This window comes from Electrophorus electricus, chromosome 7, assembly GCF_041902795.1.
Source record: "Electrophorus electricus isolate QZ-2024a chromosome 7, ASM4190279v1, whole genome shotgun sequence".
Classification (NCBI taxonomy): Eukaryota; Metazoa; Chordata; class Actinopteri; order Gymnotiformes; family Gymnotidae; genus Electrophorus; species Electrophorus electricus.
Genome location: NC_137503.1, coordinates 4,856,346 through 4,872,500, shown reverse-complemented (window position 1 = coordinate 4,872,500; position 16,155 = coordinate 4,856,346). Strand labels below are relative to the sequence as shown.

Here is a 16,155-nt window from a genome sequence, read left to right as displayed (position 1 = left end):
TTGAACCATTCATAATACATGTAATTTTCTCCAGTTTCCAGTTTTCTACTTATTTAAAACACCAAAAATGCCTCAAATCCATAAGGGAGGTATAAATGAGATTTCCACTGAAGTAGTATCAATCGCCATGCAAGAAAAACAAAGACCAAAGACACAAAACTGCTTTCTGCAGTTGCAAGGTTCTCTCCAAACAAGGCAACAGTGGCAATGAGTTCAACAGGTTTTTCTATGTATCTGTTAAGGTTTGAATATCTCTCTGACCAGTACAGATACAAAGAGGGTTAAGACCAAAATGTGTGCACACAGTTCTCATGTGTACGCACTCTTCTCATAGATATGCAAAAGTACAACGGGACCGGTACATTATTTTACATTGCATGAGGCCATGTTTAGCACAGATATGATTAATGGACTTTCTTTAGTGCACTATCCCAAAGGATATCCTTTTAGAATGAAATAGGTTTTAGAGTCCGTCTTGGTGACATTTTTAATAATACCTTATAAAACAGGACCCTTGTCCAAAAACAGGCAATTCTGGCTTCCTTTTTCTCTCTCAAAACAAAATACCAAGCAAATATGATCTAATCTCACTGCTTTTCAATGGAAGCTGCATGTTAGGTTTTTAAAACAGCCTTTGTTTATGACAGATTTACAAAGGGCAATGAACACAAGCTTTTGCAAAGTTGATGTGGAGCAGTCTGAGCAAGGTTCCTCTTTGTTGTTTGCTCTTCTGATGAAGCAAAGAAGCTTCCATATGGATCCAAACAGCAACGTGGCTCAGCTCAAACTCTCCGCCAACTCCTCCTGTATGTTGGAGGGTTGGTGTCCATTTTTTACTAGTTTTCCTACCTACATAATAATGCATTGCAATAAAATAGTATGGAATAAAAATGTCTGTAATCACATTTACATTATCATTAAAACAACAGTAAACAAAATAATGTCTCTGTAAAATTAAAAACCTAGCAAAACTAGCCCATAAGAGAGATCGTACCTCTAACCAACAGAACGTCACAGATGTTCAAGATGACAATGTGCAAGGGTGCATTTGTTATTTTCCTATTTACGGGATTCATAAAAGGGCACTTAAAGAGTTAAACCCTCAAAAAACATTTTTTTTTTTTTAAAGACTTGCAACAAGAGATGTTAAACAGCAAGACTGACAACTACACCCACTCCACACCAACTCTAGCTCACTCAGTGCAGCTGAAGCAGAAACGGTGAGGGCGTGGATGTGGAAATCGAGGGCCACAGTAAACAAACATTTCACGGCCATGTGTACGTTTTTCTCCTGAGCAGCGCATTGGCTGGCACTGATGTGCAATGTCTTGCAACAGCCTCTCAGGCATGTTTGCTCCTGTTTTGATAAGTCATGTCAATTACTTCACCATCAGCAGGTAGCTTTTAGGTTCTTTGGCACTTGCAAGTTACACTGTGCAATACCCAGCGGAACTCAAGATATTAAACTTCATGCATAATATTTCTATTCTTTATATATATATATATATATATATATATATATATATATATATATATATATATATTTGTTTGTTTGTTTGTTTTTCTCTCATGTATCACAAATTTAGAAGCAGCAATAGCAGTAGTAGCACTTAAGAAATCCAATACAGGATATTCATATCTTGAATAAGCCAAAATTCATAGTCCACAGCAACTAAAAATAACAGTTACAGTAAACAAAAGAGACTATTGCAGTCTTAATTTTGGTTATCCAACTGAGGAACCGCTTGATCCAGAGATATCTCCATCTAAAACTTGGTCCATCAACATTCTGGCAGATTTTACATGATTATTAGGTTCTAACCATGCGCCAAGACCAGGGGCCTTCATGAATACACAGATATAATCACATCAATAAACACTTACAAAACAACAGCCATAAAAGTAACAAAATGTCATAAAAGTAACAAAACAAAATGTTTCAACTCAGCTGTCTTACCTCATGCGGTAGTGGAGCTTCAGGCTTGTGTCTTCAGTGACCTTGAATGTGTGATTGGGTGCATACCAGAGGTTCTGACTTTCTTCGTATAGTGCAAAGAGATTGTGGCACAGGGGTGAAATACCTGAAACAGTGATATGTGATACATTGAGAAGCAGATTTCATAATCTCCATTTACTCTGCATATTAATGGACATCTGAAATAACATGGAGTAAGAAGTTCCAAACAAAGGTATATGAAAGGTGTGTTAAAGCAGTGTTCTAGACCAAATCCATGAGTCAAAAAGCATTACTAGGTCATTTTCATGACAAAGTTGCAACTTCACAGTTTACATCTGGACATGAGACTTTATTCTAACAAATAATTTGCAGTCTTTAGTTCCCTCTCCCCCAAAACAGATTGTGTTCCATTCTAAAATTGTTAGTGAGCTGTGACATGGTACAGAAAATCTAACAAATACAGTGAACCCTTCAGACGTTTTTATATTTCTGCATAAATTTGACCCAAAACTTCATCAGTTTGTCAACCAAGTAGTAAAAGAACATTAAAAAGTATCAAATCAAATGAGACATAAATAGTGGGCTCTGTCACTTCTTTAATGAGGAAAAACGATCCAATAATACACATCTGTGAGTGGCAAAAATATGCAAACCTTTGCTTTCAGCATCTGGTGTGACCACCTTGTGCAGTAATAACAGCAACTAAACTGTTCAACTAAACGTTGATTAGTCCTGCATATTGGCTTGAAAGAATTTAGTTTCTTTTGTAACCATTCTTTGGAACACTTTGTATGCTTAGGGTCATTGTCTTGATGCATGACCCACGTTCTCCTGAGATTCAGTTCACAGACACATGGCCTGACATTTTCCTTTAGAATTTTCTTAATAATTTGGAATTCACTGTTCCATCAATTTTGGCAAACCATCCTAGGCCAGAAGCAGCAAAACAGGCCAAAACCATGATACGATCGTCATTGTCTTTCACAGAAGAGTTTTTTTTATACTTGAATGCAGTGTTTTCCTTTATCCAAACACAATACTATTTATTTGAAACAAGAGGATCCATTTTGGTTTCATCCGTCCAAAAAAACATTGTTCCAATAGCCTTCTGGCTTGTCCATGTGATGTTTAGCAGACTGCAGACAGGCAGCGATGTTCATGTTGGAGAGCAGCAGCTTTCTCCTTGCAACCCTGCCATGAAGGGTTGTTGTTCAGTGTTCTCCTGATGGTGGACTAATGAACATTAACCTTTGCTGATGTGAGTAAGGCCTTTGGTTGCTTAGAAGTTACCTTGGGTTCCTGAGTGACCTTGCGGACTACCACACTCCTTGCTTTTGGCGTGATCTTTGTTGGTCGACCACTCCTGAGGACAATAATGGTCTTGAATTTCCTCCATTTGTACACAGTTTGTCTGACTGTGGATTGGTGGAGTCCAAACTCTTTAGAGATGGTTTTGTAACCTTTTCTAGCCTGTTGGAAAATCAAAAGGTTTCTAGATCCCTGTTCTTTAAATAAAACTGGGTACTAATTCTGGCCTGATTGTCAGCCCATTCACTGATGACACCTGACTCAAATTCATCTTCAAAATATCTGCTAATCCTAAAGGTTTACATACTTTTGCCATTCACAGATATGTAATATTGGATCATTTTACTCAATAAATAAATTGGAGTCTAGTAATTTCATCTCATTTGTTTGATTTGGTACAGGTTACCTACTCTTAGGACTTGTAGGACAATTTGCTAAAGTTTTAGGTCAGGTTTATCCAGAAAAATAGAAACTTTGAAAGTTTGTGAATCCTTTAGAGCACCACTGTAGTAAATTGACATCCCATTGTCTGAGTGCCTGAGAAATGCTGGATACATTTTCTGAAAGTTTTGAAAGTGCATTCATGGCAGGGAAACGTGTACTGAATTATAGATTAAGGTCAAATCACATTAACAAACAGTACCAAAACACAATTTCAAGCCCCAAACTGCCTCATCTTAATTGAGCCCTTGCAATGAAAAACCATACATTAACCATTTCCTATTTTTGTGTAATCAGTTATTTTGGTTTCTGATTTTGTACAACTTTTACATTAAAAATATTACATATGCTTTATTTAGACTTAATTCACATGGGCATATAAAAATAAAACTTGTAATAATACTTTATATTATTGTTTTTATTTCGTAGTATGCAGAAAAACAGTAAATGGGCATGTATGGGTTGTCGTTGCAAGGGCTCAAATAACTACATTGTAAAATCCTGAAAGTTATTTTGCCTCAGTCAGCGAGTGTCAGTCACTCTGTTTTGACAAGTGCACAGATGCGTCCTGAGATAAAAGCTATTCATAAGTTTCCAACATCTGAGTAGTAGCAATATGATGGGTCCACTTGTCTTATACAAGTAGTGCCTCAAACACTTATGGGTGCATGACGAGTAGGGTTCAGTGTACTGTTTCCACACCATTTCTCTTCTGGTGTTTACTCATTTTGTATTGTTTTCCACGCTGAAGTATGAATGTGTCTAATATGAACTGCATCAAAAGTATTTCCCTCAGTCTTGCAAATACTTCCTTTCCTCTTCCACTGCCCAGGCGAACTCATGGTCTTGGCCACGGTACAGCTTAGGGGAAATTCTGAGCCTGACATCACAACCTAGCAGCCATTTTGTGTCTAAATATTGATTGTGTGCCAAAAACACAAGTGCTCCATTCCACATGGAGTTTTAGGGGAGGTGGCTCACCATGCATTTCATGCCAAACAGCAAGCAGAATATGCAGCACTCCTCTATAATGCAATTTGTACACAATAACTGTTTACATAACTACTTTCACTGTAGTTCACAGTTGTCAATTTGCATTGTGAGTTTCCATATGTAAAACTGTTACTGCTATAAAATGGTGTGGTTTGTTTTGCAGTAAAGCCTGTAGAACTAGACAGACAAGTCAGCAAAGCGGAAAGCAAAAAGGCCTCACGCATATAATAAAAACAAACCTCTGACGCTGATGAGCAAGATTAACCTAGATGTAAACAAATTAAACAATAAATGAACAGCTTCAGGATGAGACCACTAACATCTAAAGAGCAAAGCCAGGCAGTTATGGCCATTACTTTCCTTAATGCACAAAATCTAAAGAGGTCAGAGCATGACTAAGCTCTTTAAACAGCAATAAAAATCAATCTACACTCACAATTTCAATTTACAGAACCATGTCAACATAACCTAAACCATTATTTCAATAGATTTGTGCATATACAAATCTCCACACTTGTGCTAAAGTGGCTCAGGAAAAAAAAAAAAAAAAAGAATCTAGTCACAGTGCTTATTTTTTCAGGTTTTGGGAAATTAAGATTAAATACAAATCCTTGTATTTTATTTTGCTTTCATTTTAAGTGCTCATTAATGAAACTAATGATCAAAAAACAATGATCTAAGCATTATACATCTTTGAGAATATATTACATACACTGTACTGCAGAAGTCTTAGGCTCCCCAAGAATATTTATCTGCACAGAAAGTGTTTATTTGCATATAAAACAACACATATATTAACACTAGTATAATAATGCAGATAAACAATACAATAAAACATCATTTTATTTTGGTTGTGCGTTTTTCAGCTTCTCCGTCCCTCCCCCCCCCAAAAAAGTCCTCTCAAGGTCTGAGAAAAAACAAACAAACTCAAATGTTATAAATGCTTCTACTATATTGAAGCACAATTTAGGCCGACAGGTGGCAAAACACGTTCAACATATGCAGAGATGTGCAAAGCCATGTAAAAAAAAATATGAGAACTTACCATGGGATCACTTTTTTCCCCTGAAGAAAAACATTTTACAGCCCTGTTAAAATAGTTTTAAGCACAACTCTCCTGGTGCGCCCAAGGGTAAGGGCACACCAAACTGACACTGAACAACGATCGCCCACTGTGAGTGAACTATGATCGCCTTACGTTATCTTACTGCTGCTCCTTGTCACCTGTGTGCATTTCCACTCAAACGCACCAAACAGGCTACAGCTGATGAATGACATGCTCTGCTCCTGTGCGAGAGAAAATAACTCAAAAGGAAACCGCTTCTTCCCGAATGTACAGGCATCTTGTAACAAGTGTGCAGAGTTCTGACTGACTCCCACTTTTTCTTAAGTTCCTTCCTTCCAAAGAATTGCATAAAATAATGTTAAGATAATGACAAATGTTACAACTGTTCTCTAGACAGTTGGCACACACAAAAAAAAAACCTTCTTTCTATGTAGCAAAATATGTTAGCCTCAGCAGATTAAGCCAAAACGCGATGAAAAAAACCCCCCATCTTATGTCTACTCTATCACATTCTGACTCTGACTCATTCTGACTTAACAGCCGATCAGAAAGGTCTCCCTGGCTGCCAACCACCGACGCCGATTCAATATACCCAAGCACTCAAAAAAAAGCACTGACCACTCACAGCCAGTGGTGCAGAGCACACTGCACCGAATATAGGTCACATAACTGCTCTCTTCAGCGGTAAGACAGCAGCAGATGACGTGGCTTTATCCAAGTTGGGTCCCTAATTGTTGATATTTGAGTGAAGAATTATGTATATACATAAGAAAATAAGTATGTATGAATGGTGGCCTGCCCTGTTCACTATATAACTGAGACAGGTGACATCACTGTCCTCCCATTTTTATTAAGTGTAAGATGATAGCAGTATGAATTTCTAACGTCCCCTTTAGCTTGATACTGAACTCAGGGATAGGAAATCCAGGCATTGCTCAAATAACTATCTACCCATTTTACCAAAAAAAATAAAAAAAAAAAAGATTAGCATTTAGCACTAAAATTAATATTCTCAAACTGGGCCTCAAACCCAAAATACCACAAACTGAAATAACACAAATGAAGAACTCAACTTTGTCATACAGTGTTCCGAAAAATACTTTTGTTGCAGTCCAGTAATTTCATCTTTTAAATGTACACACAAATGTTCTTTTGAGTAGCAAATTAGATTATAAATAACTAGATTTCCCATTAGTTTTTGACACCATGTAGACCTGTAAAAACATCCTGCGATATTAATGTTAAGTTCATCCATCTATACTGCTCTGGTTTGTTTTGTTTTTTTAACTATACTTTACATGGTTAAATAAATACATACATACACACACACACACACACACACACACACAAACACTATGCATGCTGAGAAAACGTATCCACGTAGCCTATAATTACAGTCAAATCCAATGAGCAATTCTCTACCCAGAAACAAAACATCGGTGGTGAAAGGCCACAGATACAGTAACAGAATGAGTCTTGACTGACACACTAAAAATACAACCATGGAAGAGGGAAGTGACAATGCTGGCATACATGTGTGCATCTCTGTTTAAAGTGTGTACATACAGCATCTCTTGGCAGCCTCTATGCACAAGTCCTCAGCAGTGTGGCTGTCTTTAAAGTACTCTAGCTGGTGGGTGTCGGGCAGGTAAAAGTGAACCTCCAGGCCTTTCATGACAGCAGGGACAACCAGCTCAGCCTTCTTCTGCTTCTTCATCTTCCCACACAGTTGCCTGCCCAACTCCATGACTGCTAGCTTGGGCATCCAGATATACTGCAGTGGAGATAGAGACAGAGACAGATGCAGATAAGGTCTAGAACAGATGAGGCATGAAGGCTGCCGAGTGATGCTGAACGATAGCCCAGCCTATATAATCGCCATTACCAACATAAGTTGTGTTGAACTGGCACAACCGATAAGAGAATCGCCTTTAAAAATGTCTAGTGAAGTCAATTAGTCATGTAAATTAAAAGGGACAGTGGAACAAACAAATGCATAGTTGGAAACACATTTAGTATTTGCATGGTCAGTGTCTAATGTTTGTGTAAGATTAAACAGCAAGTTAACAATGAACGGACATGATGTAAAAGAGTTGCTGCTGAGAAGTGAGGCCGCTGTGTGGGTAAAATGTGAGTCGTGAGCAATGATCATTCCCGCTGGCTCCTTTCCGGGAGGGGTGTATGTGTGTGTTTTGCATAAGGCTAAATTTCACATAAGGTTGGACATTAGGATTCTACAATTATAACAATAATAATGGATATAGTGCTTATAAAAGGGATGGTTCTGGTCCTAGAAATCTGATTGGCTGAGCCATTTGGAAGCGGTTGTAAAATAAATCAATAGCTACAAGAGACATTACAGCGATTTAGATCACATAATATCAATAACATCAACATAACATGCACATAGCATAAGCATCTAACAGAAAATTATCCAGTCATTGCGAGGCGGTCATAAGTCTGCATATATTGATGATTTTTATGATGGCTTCCCAGAGACCAGTACTTCCAACAAGGCCCAGCCAATCAGACTTTAGACTGGAACTATCCGTTTTATAATCCGCAATCTCTCGCGCACACACACAAAAACTAGGAATGCAGCACAATGACTGAATTCTGTATTAATATGCCAGGTTACATAAAACTATTACAGTATTAGTTAGATTCTTTGTTGCAGTACATAAAAAGCAAAGTTTAGATGTCAGGTTCTATTTACTAGGTGAGTTAACACTGGATGAATGGTATGAAAAGATGGACAGATCTGTAGAAAGAAAAAGATGTGCTGAAATTAATGACAGGGTTGCTTAGCAACAAAAGCCTATTAGCGGAGTGTATTGCCTGGCGGAAGAACTTTTATTGCGAATATTGCCATTATTAAATTTATAATATTTATTGAGCACTGGTGAATTTTATACTGTTATTGTTGCCCAAAAGGACCACCCATGATAACACTGCTGTAAGGCACGGCCTCTCATGGCTTATTGCTTTGTAAACCTTGACCAGCTCCAAAAGATTAGACAAATAAATAATGGAGTGGAGTCTGTAGAGAGCAACCAATAGTGTCACACTGTCAAATTAAAACTACACAGTAACAAACACCTGACTGATGGTCTTATTATGCTTTTATCTTTTTAAAACCAATTGTTCATGGATTCCTTCTGTTCACTCATACATAATTAGAAAAAAAAAAAAGAAAAAAAAAAAAAAGAAAAAAAAAAAAAAAAACTTGTTGCACCCGTATTTTTCCAATCTTCTTTTAAAACAGACCACCCTGTGGGATTATTCCAACTCAGTAGCAAACCTCAGAAAACCAATCACAATAAACATCATGTCACGCATTATTATTATTATTATTATTATATTTTTCCTCAATATCCATCACACCCATGTAGCACTCTCAAAACTGGAACAAAGATCTGACTGATTGTTGGCCTATTATGATCACTTGCACGTGTGCTCGCTCTCACGGGCAGTTCGGTGTTTTTACTTCTTATTTAATAGGGTTACTTTCACATACAAACCTATAATATGAAAGGTGTGCCTCTTCTTTTTTTTTCTGAACAATGGCTCAAAGTAATATCAGTACTCAACATAAAAAAAGCATGACATTCCACTGCCATCCAGCACTAACGTGAGTACCATTTATGTCACCATTGTTCTACAAACCTTCGTTTCCTGTACGTGTCAACATTCAGACCGCTGGTAAAGCAAGCTGCGATCATCCTTTTGCTGCTTAAATATAACTGTTCTGCTGGTTGATAAATGGCAGCGTGATCCACAGACACATGCATGGCCTTGAAGCAACCTAAAGGTCAGTGTGTGTGCAGGGTCTTAATAACTCAATGTTCAGAAGGAAGTCAATGTAAGGCTGGTTTTCCACTACTTCGTTAACATTGGAATCTGTGATTACTAGGGCCGACATTCACTCTACCTTTTTTGTTTAAGACCCTATGGAGGATCACAACCTTTTTGCAGACGTGACAACAAAATGCACATACACAATGCATAAGATAGGTTACGAAATACAGGTCTAATAACAGAAAGTAAGACAACATTGTAGATATTTAAGAAAAAAAAACCTGTATACACACTAAAGCTGAGTTGGTGGAGTCTGAACAATATACAGCTTGCTTAATCTACACACCCGGTGTGAAACCAATGGGTGGGTTTTGCAGGTTTTTGAAACTACAATATCAAATGTGTGTTAAGGGAGCTTGCCAACTAAAACAAAGATATTTGCTCTCTTTCCAGCACAGGCTTACAGATACCAACGACTTTACTCAAGATACCTCTGCCTTAGACCTGACTTCCTTAAACCCTTCAACCTGCATTATGATACATCTCTGTAAAATTATAAGTAAATTCATAAAGTTAAATACCTTTAGCTTCCTAATCAAAATTAGACATCTAAAAATCATGTAAGAAGACCAACATGTCTAAATTGACGATCTACCACCCACAGGAAGAATGAAAACGTTAAGAATAACCGAATAAAATATATTTCAAACTTTTCAAAGAAAAAGCTTTTTTAGGAAAAAAGGAATGATAGCGGATGGTTAAATCCCACTGCCAGAGGCAGACTATTTACAAACCAATGCTAACCTTGTCAACACAAAAATACGACTTAATAGGAAAATATTTTATTGTTAACAGGAAAAATGTTAAAGCTAATTCAAAAAGTCCACGACAGTAGCTATATTAAAAAGGGAGCGCAGGAGAATACTTTGAATACAAAAAAAAATTTTGCTCAAGTTGTACTCAGAATCGTACGTCGCTTTGGATAAAAGCGTCAGATAAACACAATTAATGTAAATATAAATGCAAAGAAAATAATTATAGATGAGCATTTATTTCCGTTCCTTAGACATATGGTAAAGTATAAGAGTAATTAAATAAGGACTTTAATTAGTTAGTTCCTTATAAATAACTACTTTGTCCGAAATCATGGACAATGTAGCGCACATTTGTTGATACTGTCAAACAACTAAAGGTACCAAGACTTACTGCATAGCGAACTAACAACTAACCGTCTTAAAATTAAAAACATGTTTAAATAAAGCAAACAGTACCAGCAACAAACATGACATTTCTATGCGACTGGATATAAAAGAAAGCCTTGACTAGTCGACCTAGTCGGGTTATAACATGTAGTCAGTGTCTTAAGGAGAAACCGAAAACAAATCTAGCGAGAAGAGTTAACGCTAGCTAAGCTAAGATAACTAGCTAACAACGGAGGAATAAAACCAAGCGAACCAGTTGGCTCCAGCCGGATTTTTTTGCGATTATTTGGTTTATATTACGTGAGCTGGACAGCTAACCTAGCTGTTGGGTAACTAGCGAGGTTTTAGACTGGACGGATGTTTTTTCTAAGGTAATCATGGTGCTAGTTTGGCTATATCCTGTATGATGTCTCATATCTATCCTAACGCGCAGTCGTCTCCAGTTATATTACATAGCCCGTGTCATGATTAGTTAAGATAACTAGGCAGCTAACCTACCTAAAGGTTAGTTATCAAGTTACCGATCCTGGTTAGGTTAGGTTAGGTTAGATTGTAGCTATCGAGCTTGGCTCAGAAGACAAGATAAACGCTTTCTCGGTCTTACCTCGCCAACCAAGCCAAGTTACTTCCGCTGTTTTCTGGTCATCACAGTTGACTGATGTAAAAACCTCCTCAACCTTTTCTTGCCGTCTGTTGATGTCACCGTCGCCCCAAGAGCGAGTCGATTTATTTATTTATTTATTTATTTTTACGACAAACTAATTTCATAACGAACTTCGCATTCGGTTGGCGCCCGACTCGATCACTACGCTATCCGGCCAAGCTAACCCTTTTCTGTCAAGCGTCTAACGATTCCCGAAAATGGGGTGTTACCGGGAGCTTGGGTACACGGCGTCTATTGGTTCCTCTGCTCGTCAGTCAATTGGGTAACCAATGGAGTTAACGCTTAGGCGGAGCATAGATTTATTGCAGCTCTGTGGACCTTGATTGCAGTCTGTTTTAAGGTAGTTTTAAGGCATTTAAGCAATAAATACATCGCTCACGTTTCAGTGTGATCTAAGAGCACATCTCAGACTTTAAACAGAAAGAAAGGCTTCGTATTAGATATTACCAAAATCGACAAGAAAATGTATAATAATAACCTATAGTTCAGCTAATAGAAACAATTTAGAAGCCTGTTACACCATTGTTTTAGGCATTATTACCATTGCGTAAGAAGCATACAGTAATTACGATTTCTTCTTCGTCAAAGAAACAAAGAAATATAGCTATTATTCTTCTGTATTAAAGTATGGTCTGCACAGCCTTTAGCTATATGTAAAAAATAATTTTGTGAAAATATTTTGATATAAAACATAAGCTGTAGATTCCAATTATTGAACAATTGAGTCTTTTAATGTTTTGATTTGTTTCTTCTTGCTTTAACAAAGAGGTCGGCACTCAACTGCCTCGATTGCGTACTAAATTATATTTAATTATTAAAACATGTGGGAATTATTTTTCTTACATTTCAGATAGTGGACAGCCTCATCTTATTACTAAGTGTACAAAACTGTAAGATGCTTTTGAGCAAATCTTAACGAAAATTTCACGTAGTATTCCATAATGCCTTGGCTGAGCAATATAGTCTACAGCTTTTAGGTTGTATTAAGAGCATACCAAAGCAACATCTAATATTATATGGCGATGATGGAGGAACAAACACCGGAGGACTTTAAGACCAAGAGATTTAGCTGCCCTGAAGGGGAGGGACTTCCCGTCCTCACAATCCGATGAGTTGCCAGAAAATGTGGGCTGCAGTTTCACAAGAAGGCTGATGTGACAGAGCACTTAGGGACTCTGTCGGAGATCAATAATGTATTGATTTAAAACATGTGGAGACTGTAGCTATTCCCATCAGAAGCAGTCTAATATCGGCACTCAGAAGCATTGTGGCTGACCTAAAAAATCTGGCTGTAACTGCTCTTATATTAGTTAATATTACACAATCTTATTTCATCATTAATGAACGAAGAGTATAAATATTCCATATTGATTACAGAGTTGATGAGATCATGTAATTGATGTTAAATGCAATATCTTATATGTAATATTATACAATAATGCATAGTGACAGACAAAAACCTAAAGTCCAACTGAAAACCCCTAATGTTAGATGAGTCAGAGGCTAAATATAGGGATGAGTGTGTAGAGCTATGTCATGACAAAAGCTCTGTCACAAAAGGAATATTTTATATGAGGATTTGGAACATTAAACCAGGGTGGGAGTGGTGGTTATTCCAAAATATGTATGCATTTATATAATCAGGAATCCAATAATAAAGTGCAAATGAGAACAGGAAAAAAGAACATCCCCTTTTAAATCCCTAAAAAGGCTATAATAGGCCTATTTGCCTCCAAATCAAATGGGCAAACTCCAAAGAATGTACCATACAAAATAGACCTGGAATGTACAGATGACTCAGTATAGGGGTATCTGAGAGACATGATATATATATAGTGAGGCAATAAAAGACAAAAATAGCACAATTTGTGAATATTTACAATACTTCCCATATTTACATTTTCCTGGTCCAATGCAACAGGTTGCATAAGAAAGTTTACAGAAAATTTATGTTTTAAAATAAATATTTAAATGTATTTTATAAATATAATTATTACAATAAAGTAAATACAATAAAGTAAAATTATGAGAAGATTTGTTTTACTAGAAAAAAACAAACATTTTGACTTTTCATGGAAAGAAACCAAATAACCAATTATATGAACCTATCTGTACAGTGTCTGTTATGAATATATTTTGATTTCTAATTTATTTTAACTGTTTGCTTTAAAAAGAAAGTAACCCTGGGAAATGTATTGCTTCTGTGATAAGATGCAAACCTTGACAAAGAAATACATTATATATTTTGGTAGGCTGAACATAAATTAATATGAATAAAAGAAGACACCTATAGTTTCTTCATTGGTCCCTGATGTCAAGATGGCTGCCATCCTTCAGTTATCACAGTACTGTACCTTTAAGACGGACAGCATCAGCACTGTGATAACTGAACCAGGGCAGCCTGTCACATCCAGTAGAGTCAAGAGTACAAGTGCTGTTCCATCCATCCTCTCCTTCTTATAGATTGCTTTTAGACATATTATAAACAACAGTGGAAATCAGCCTGGAGTAGGAATCATTTGATTGGTGATTTTTATAAAGTAATTATTATAAAGCTGCTTAGTTTTTTTGTTTTGTTTTGTTGGGTTTTTTTAAAGCAAAACTTGAAAACAACCTTTAGAATAATTTAGAACACTAGCCGCATTTTGAGTAAAATATTTCAAATGAATTGTAAGTATATAAATGTACTGCAGTGTTTCACATACTCAAAATCTTGTTATTATTCTATATTGACAACTATATGTAATAACACACAACAGCCTACTAATTAGACATAAATGGATCAAATTATTTTAGAATTAGCACAAGATTATTACTCATCCAATCTACGTAATCAGAAAAAAATCTTATGAAAATTAAATAGCACGGAATAATTATATTTTTATTGACCGGTGTCAGTATTAACTAATATAGATTAGCTGTACCTCTCTTCAGAGTACCAAAGCCCAGGCTAATTAATTTAACTATCAAATACCAAACACTCCATATTTTTTGTAAGGCACAGACCCAACAAACCACTCAATATTGAATACAAACCTTACGTCAAACTTGTTATTTTTCCCCGGACTCCACCCTCTGTGTTCAATTCTTCTCTGTGAGTCCAGTCGCGTTTCGCGCTCCGCTCGACCCCTCCCACCACCTCCCCGCCCCCCGCTCGACTCCTCCTACCACTTCCCCGCCCTCCGTGCAAATCTCTTCTTGTAAACAACTCGATCAGGTCATCGCGTTTGCCGTCACAGGACAGTGAGAACGCCTGCCAAAATGATCATAACATAACACTAAAACAATGGGAAAAAAACCCAAAAACATTTCATCCGAATTCAAATCAGCAACTTCGCTGCACCTCATTTATTTTGTGTTTTCTCATTAAAGTATGAAGTCTTAATAACGAACGACGCAAACATATAGAACGCACACGTTAGCAGGTATTAAAGTAGAGGTTTTGCTGATAAAAACGTGCCACTTGTATAACCTCGTGCGGGCTATATCTTCAGTTTTTCGACTCTGCAACTACGTTAGGCTAAAAGCACACTGGAATGCCATGCATTCTGAGGTCAGTGCACTATAATAAATTATAAATGTCATACGGACATACTTTTAAACGTTTCAGTTACAACTGGGAAAGTGTTTCAAATGGTTTGCAAAGCACGATAAACAGCAATCCACTGAAGTAAAAGAAAAGCTTTCTGCGTGTTCTGAGTGGTCTTATTTGTACAGTACAATGTGCGCTAACGCCCAGCAGCGCACACACCCCTCTCATGTCAAAAATAAATACCACGTATACATAAGACAAAATATTAAACGCCATCGCTATGTTACTTAGCTAGAATTTCTATTGTACAAATTATGAAGACACTTACCAACATGTTTTTCACATTTCACTCTTGTGTTTACGTGAATGTCTTTAATGACGCAGCAAGCTCACATCGAACAACGTGATTGTCGCCATTTTTTTGTTGATATTGAAATCTCAAAGCCATGTGACAAAAATAAAATAACAGGCTTCCGGGTCCTGGCGCTCAAAGTGCGGCGGCGTGTTTTTGTAGAATAACCCCCCTAGTCTTGCAGAAGGCGGTAGAAATGACCCCGCAAACGGCGACAACGGTGCGTGTCCGGAGTGTGTTGCTCGTACATCTGTTAAGCTCTGCCGCCACCGTAAGGCTCGTAAGAAGTCAATTATTTGCACGGCGGTATAGCCCAGACCCGTCGGAGTTGACGTGTGCCGTATAAACACAACAGCGGCGTTCGGATCGTTCTGCACCTACACCCCAGTCAACAAGTGTGCCTTTTCTTATACCAGTCAGTCGGCCAAAACTTGGTAAAGTAATGGTAAAGGAATTAGACATTTGGAGATTTGTCCCCTGGAAGGATAGAGCCATTAATCACTTTACTGTCCCATGCCGAAGGGGTTTACTGCGCAGTACCGTAACACTGCATCGAGTCTTGCCCGCAATAAAGACGCAAATAGCAAAAACGCAATCCTGAATGCAGGTGCATTGGCCTATAAACACGTGTTCCCTTTTGAACATAGAATTGGTCAAATTTGTAATTTAATGAATTTCTACATGTCAGAGTTTTCGCCAAATATTTTCATTTGGTAGTTTTTCACGTGCAGCACGTCCTGTTATATTAAATTCCTGGAGAGGTCTCCAGTGAGTTCTTGCACGTAGCTGAAGTTTTATACTGGAGCTTGTTAGAGGTACTACAACTACCATGATCCTGTGCG

At 37.4% G+C, this 16,155-nt stretch overlaps 1 protein-coding gene across 4 annotated transcripts in view; it reads right to left on the bottom strand.

Moving 5' to 3' along the window:
- The window catches only part of jak1 (Janus kinase 1), a 35,291-nt gene extending 19,617 nt beyond the window's left edge, over positions 1 to 15,674 (bottom strand). Inside the window, exons 1-4 of one of the 4 annotated variants that reach the window (XM_035524356.2) lie at positions 15,290 to 15,673; positions 14,466 to 14,682; positions 7,332 to 7,539; positions 1,958 to 2,081 (exon numbers count right to left, since the gene is read on the bottom strand). In XM_035524356.2, the coding sequence (XP_035380249.1) occupies positions 1,958 to 2,081; positions 7,332 to 7,530 (323 nt within the window). In that variant the 5' untranslated portion in view covers positions 7,531 to 7,539; positions 14,466 to 14,682; positions 15,290 to 15,673. Of the gene's footprint in view, positions 1 to 1,957; positions 2,082 to 7,331; positions 7,540 to 11,369; positions 11,612 to 14,465; positions 14,683 to 15,289 lie in introns of those variants that run through there. The other 3 variants (XM_081717157.1, XM_081717156.1, XM_035524355.2) reach the window with 3 other exon arrangements.
- Positions 15,675 to 16,155: the final 481 nt, after the last annotated feature.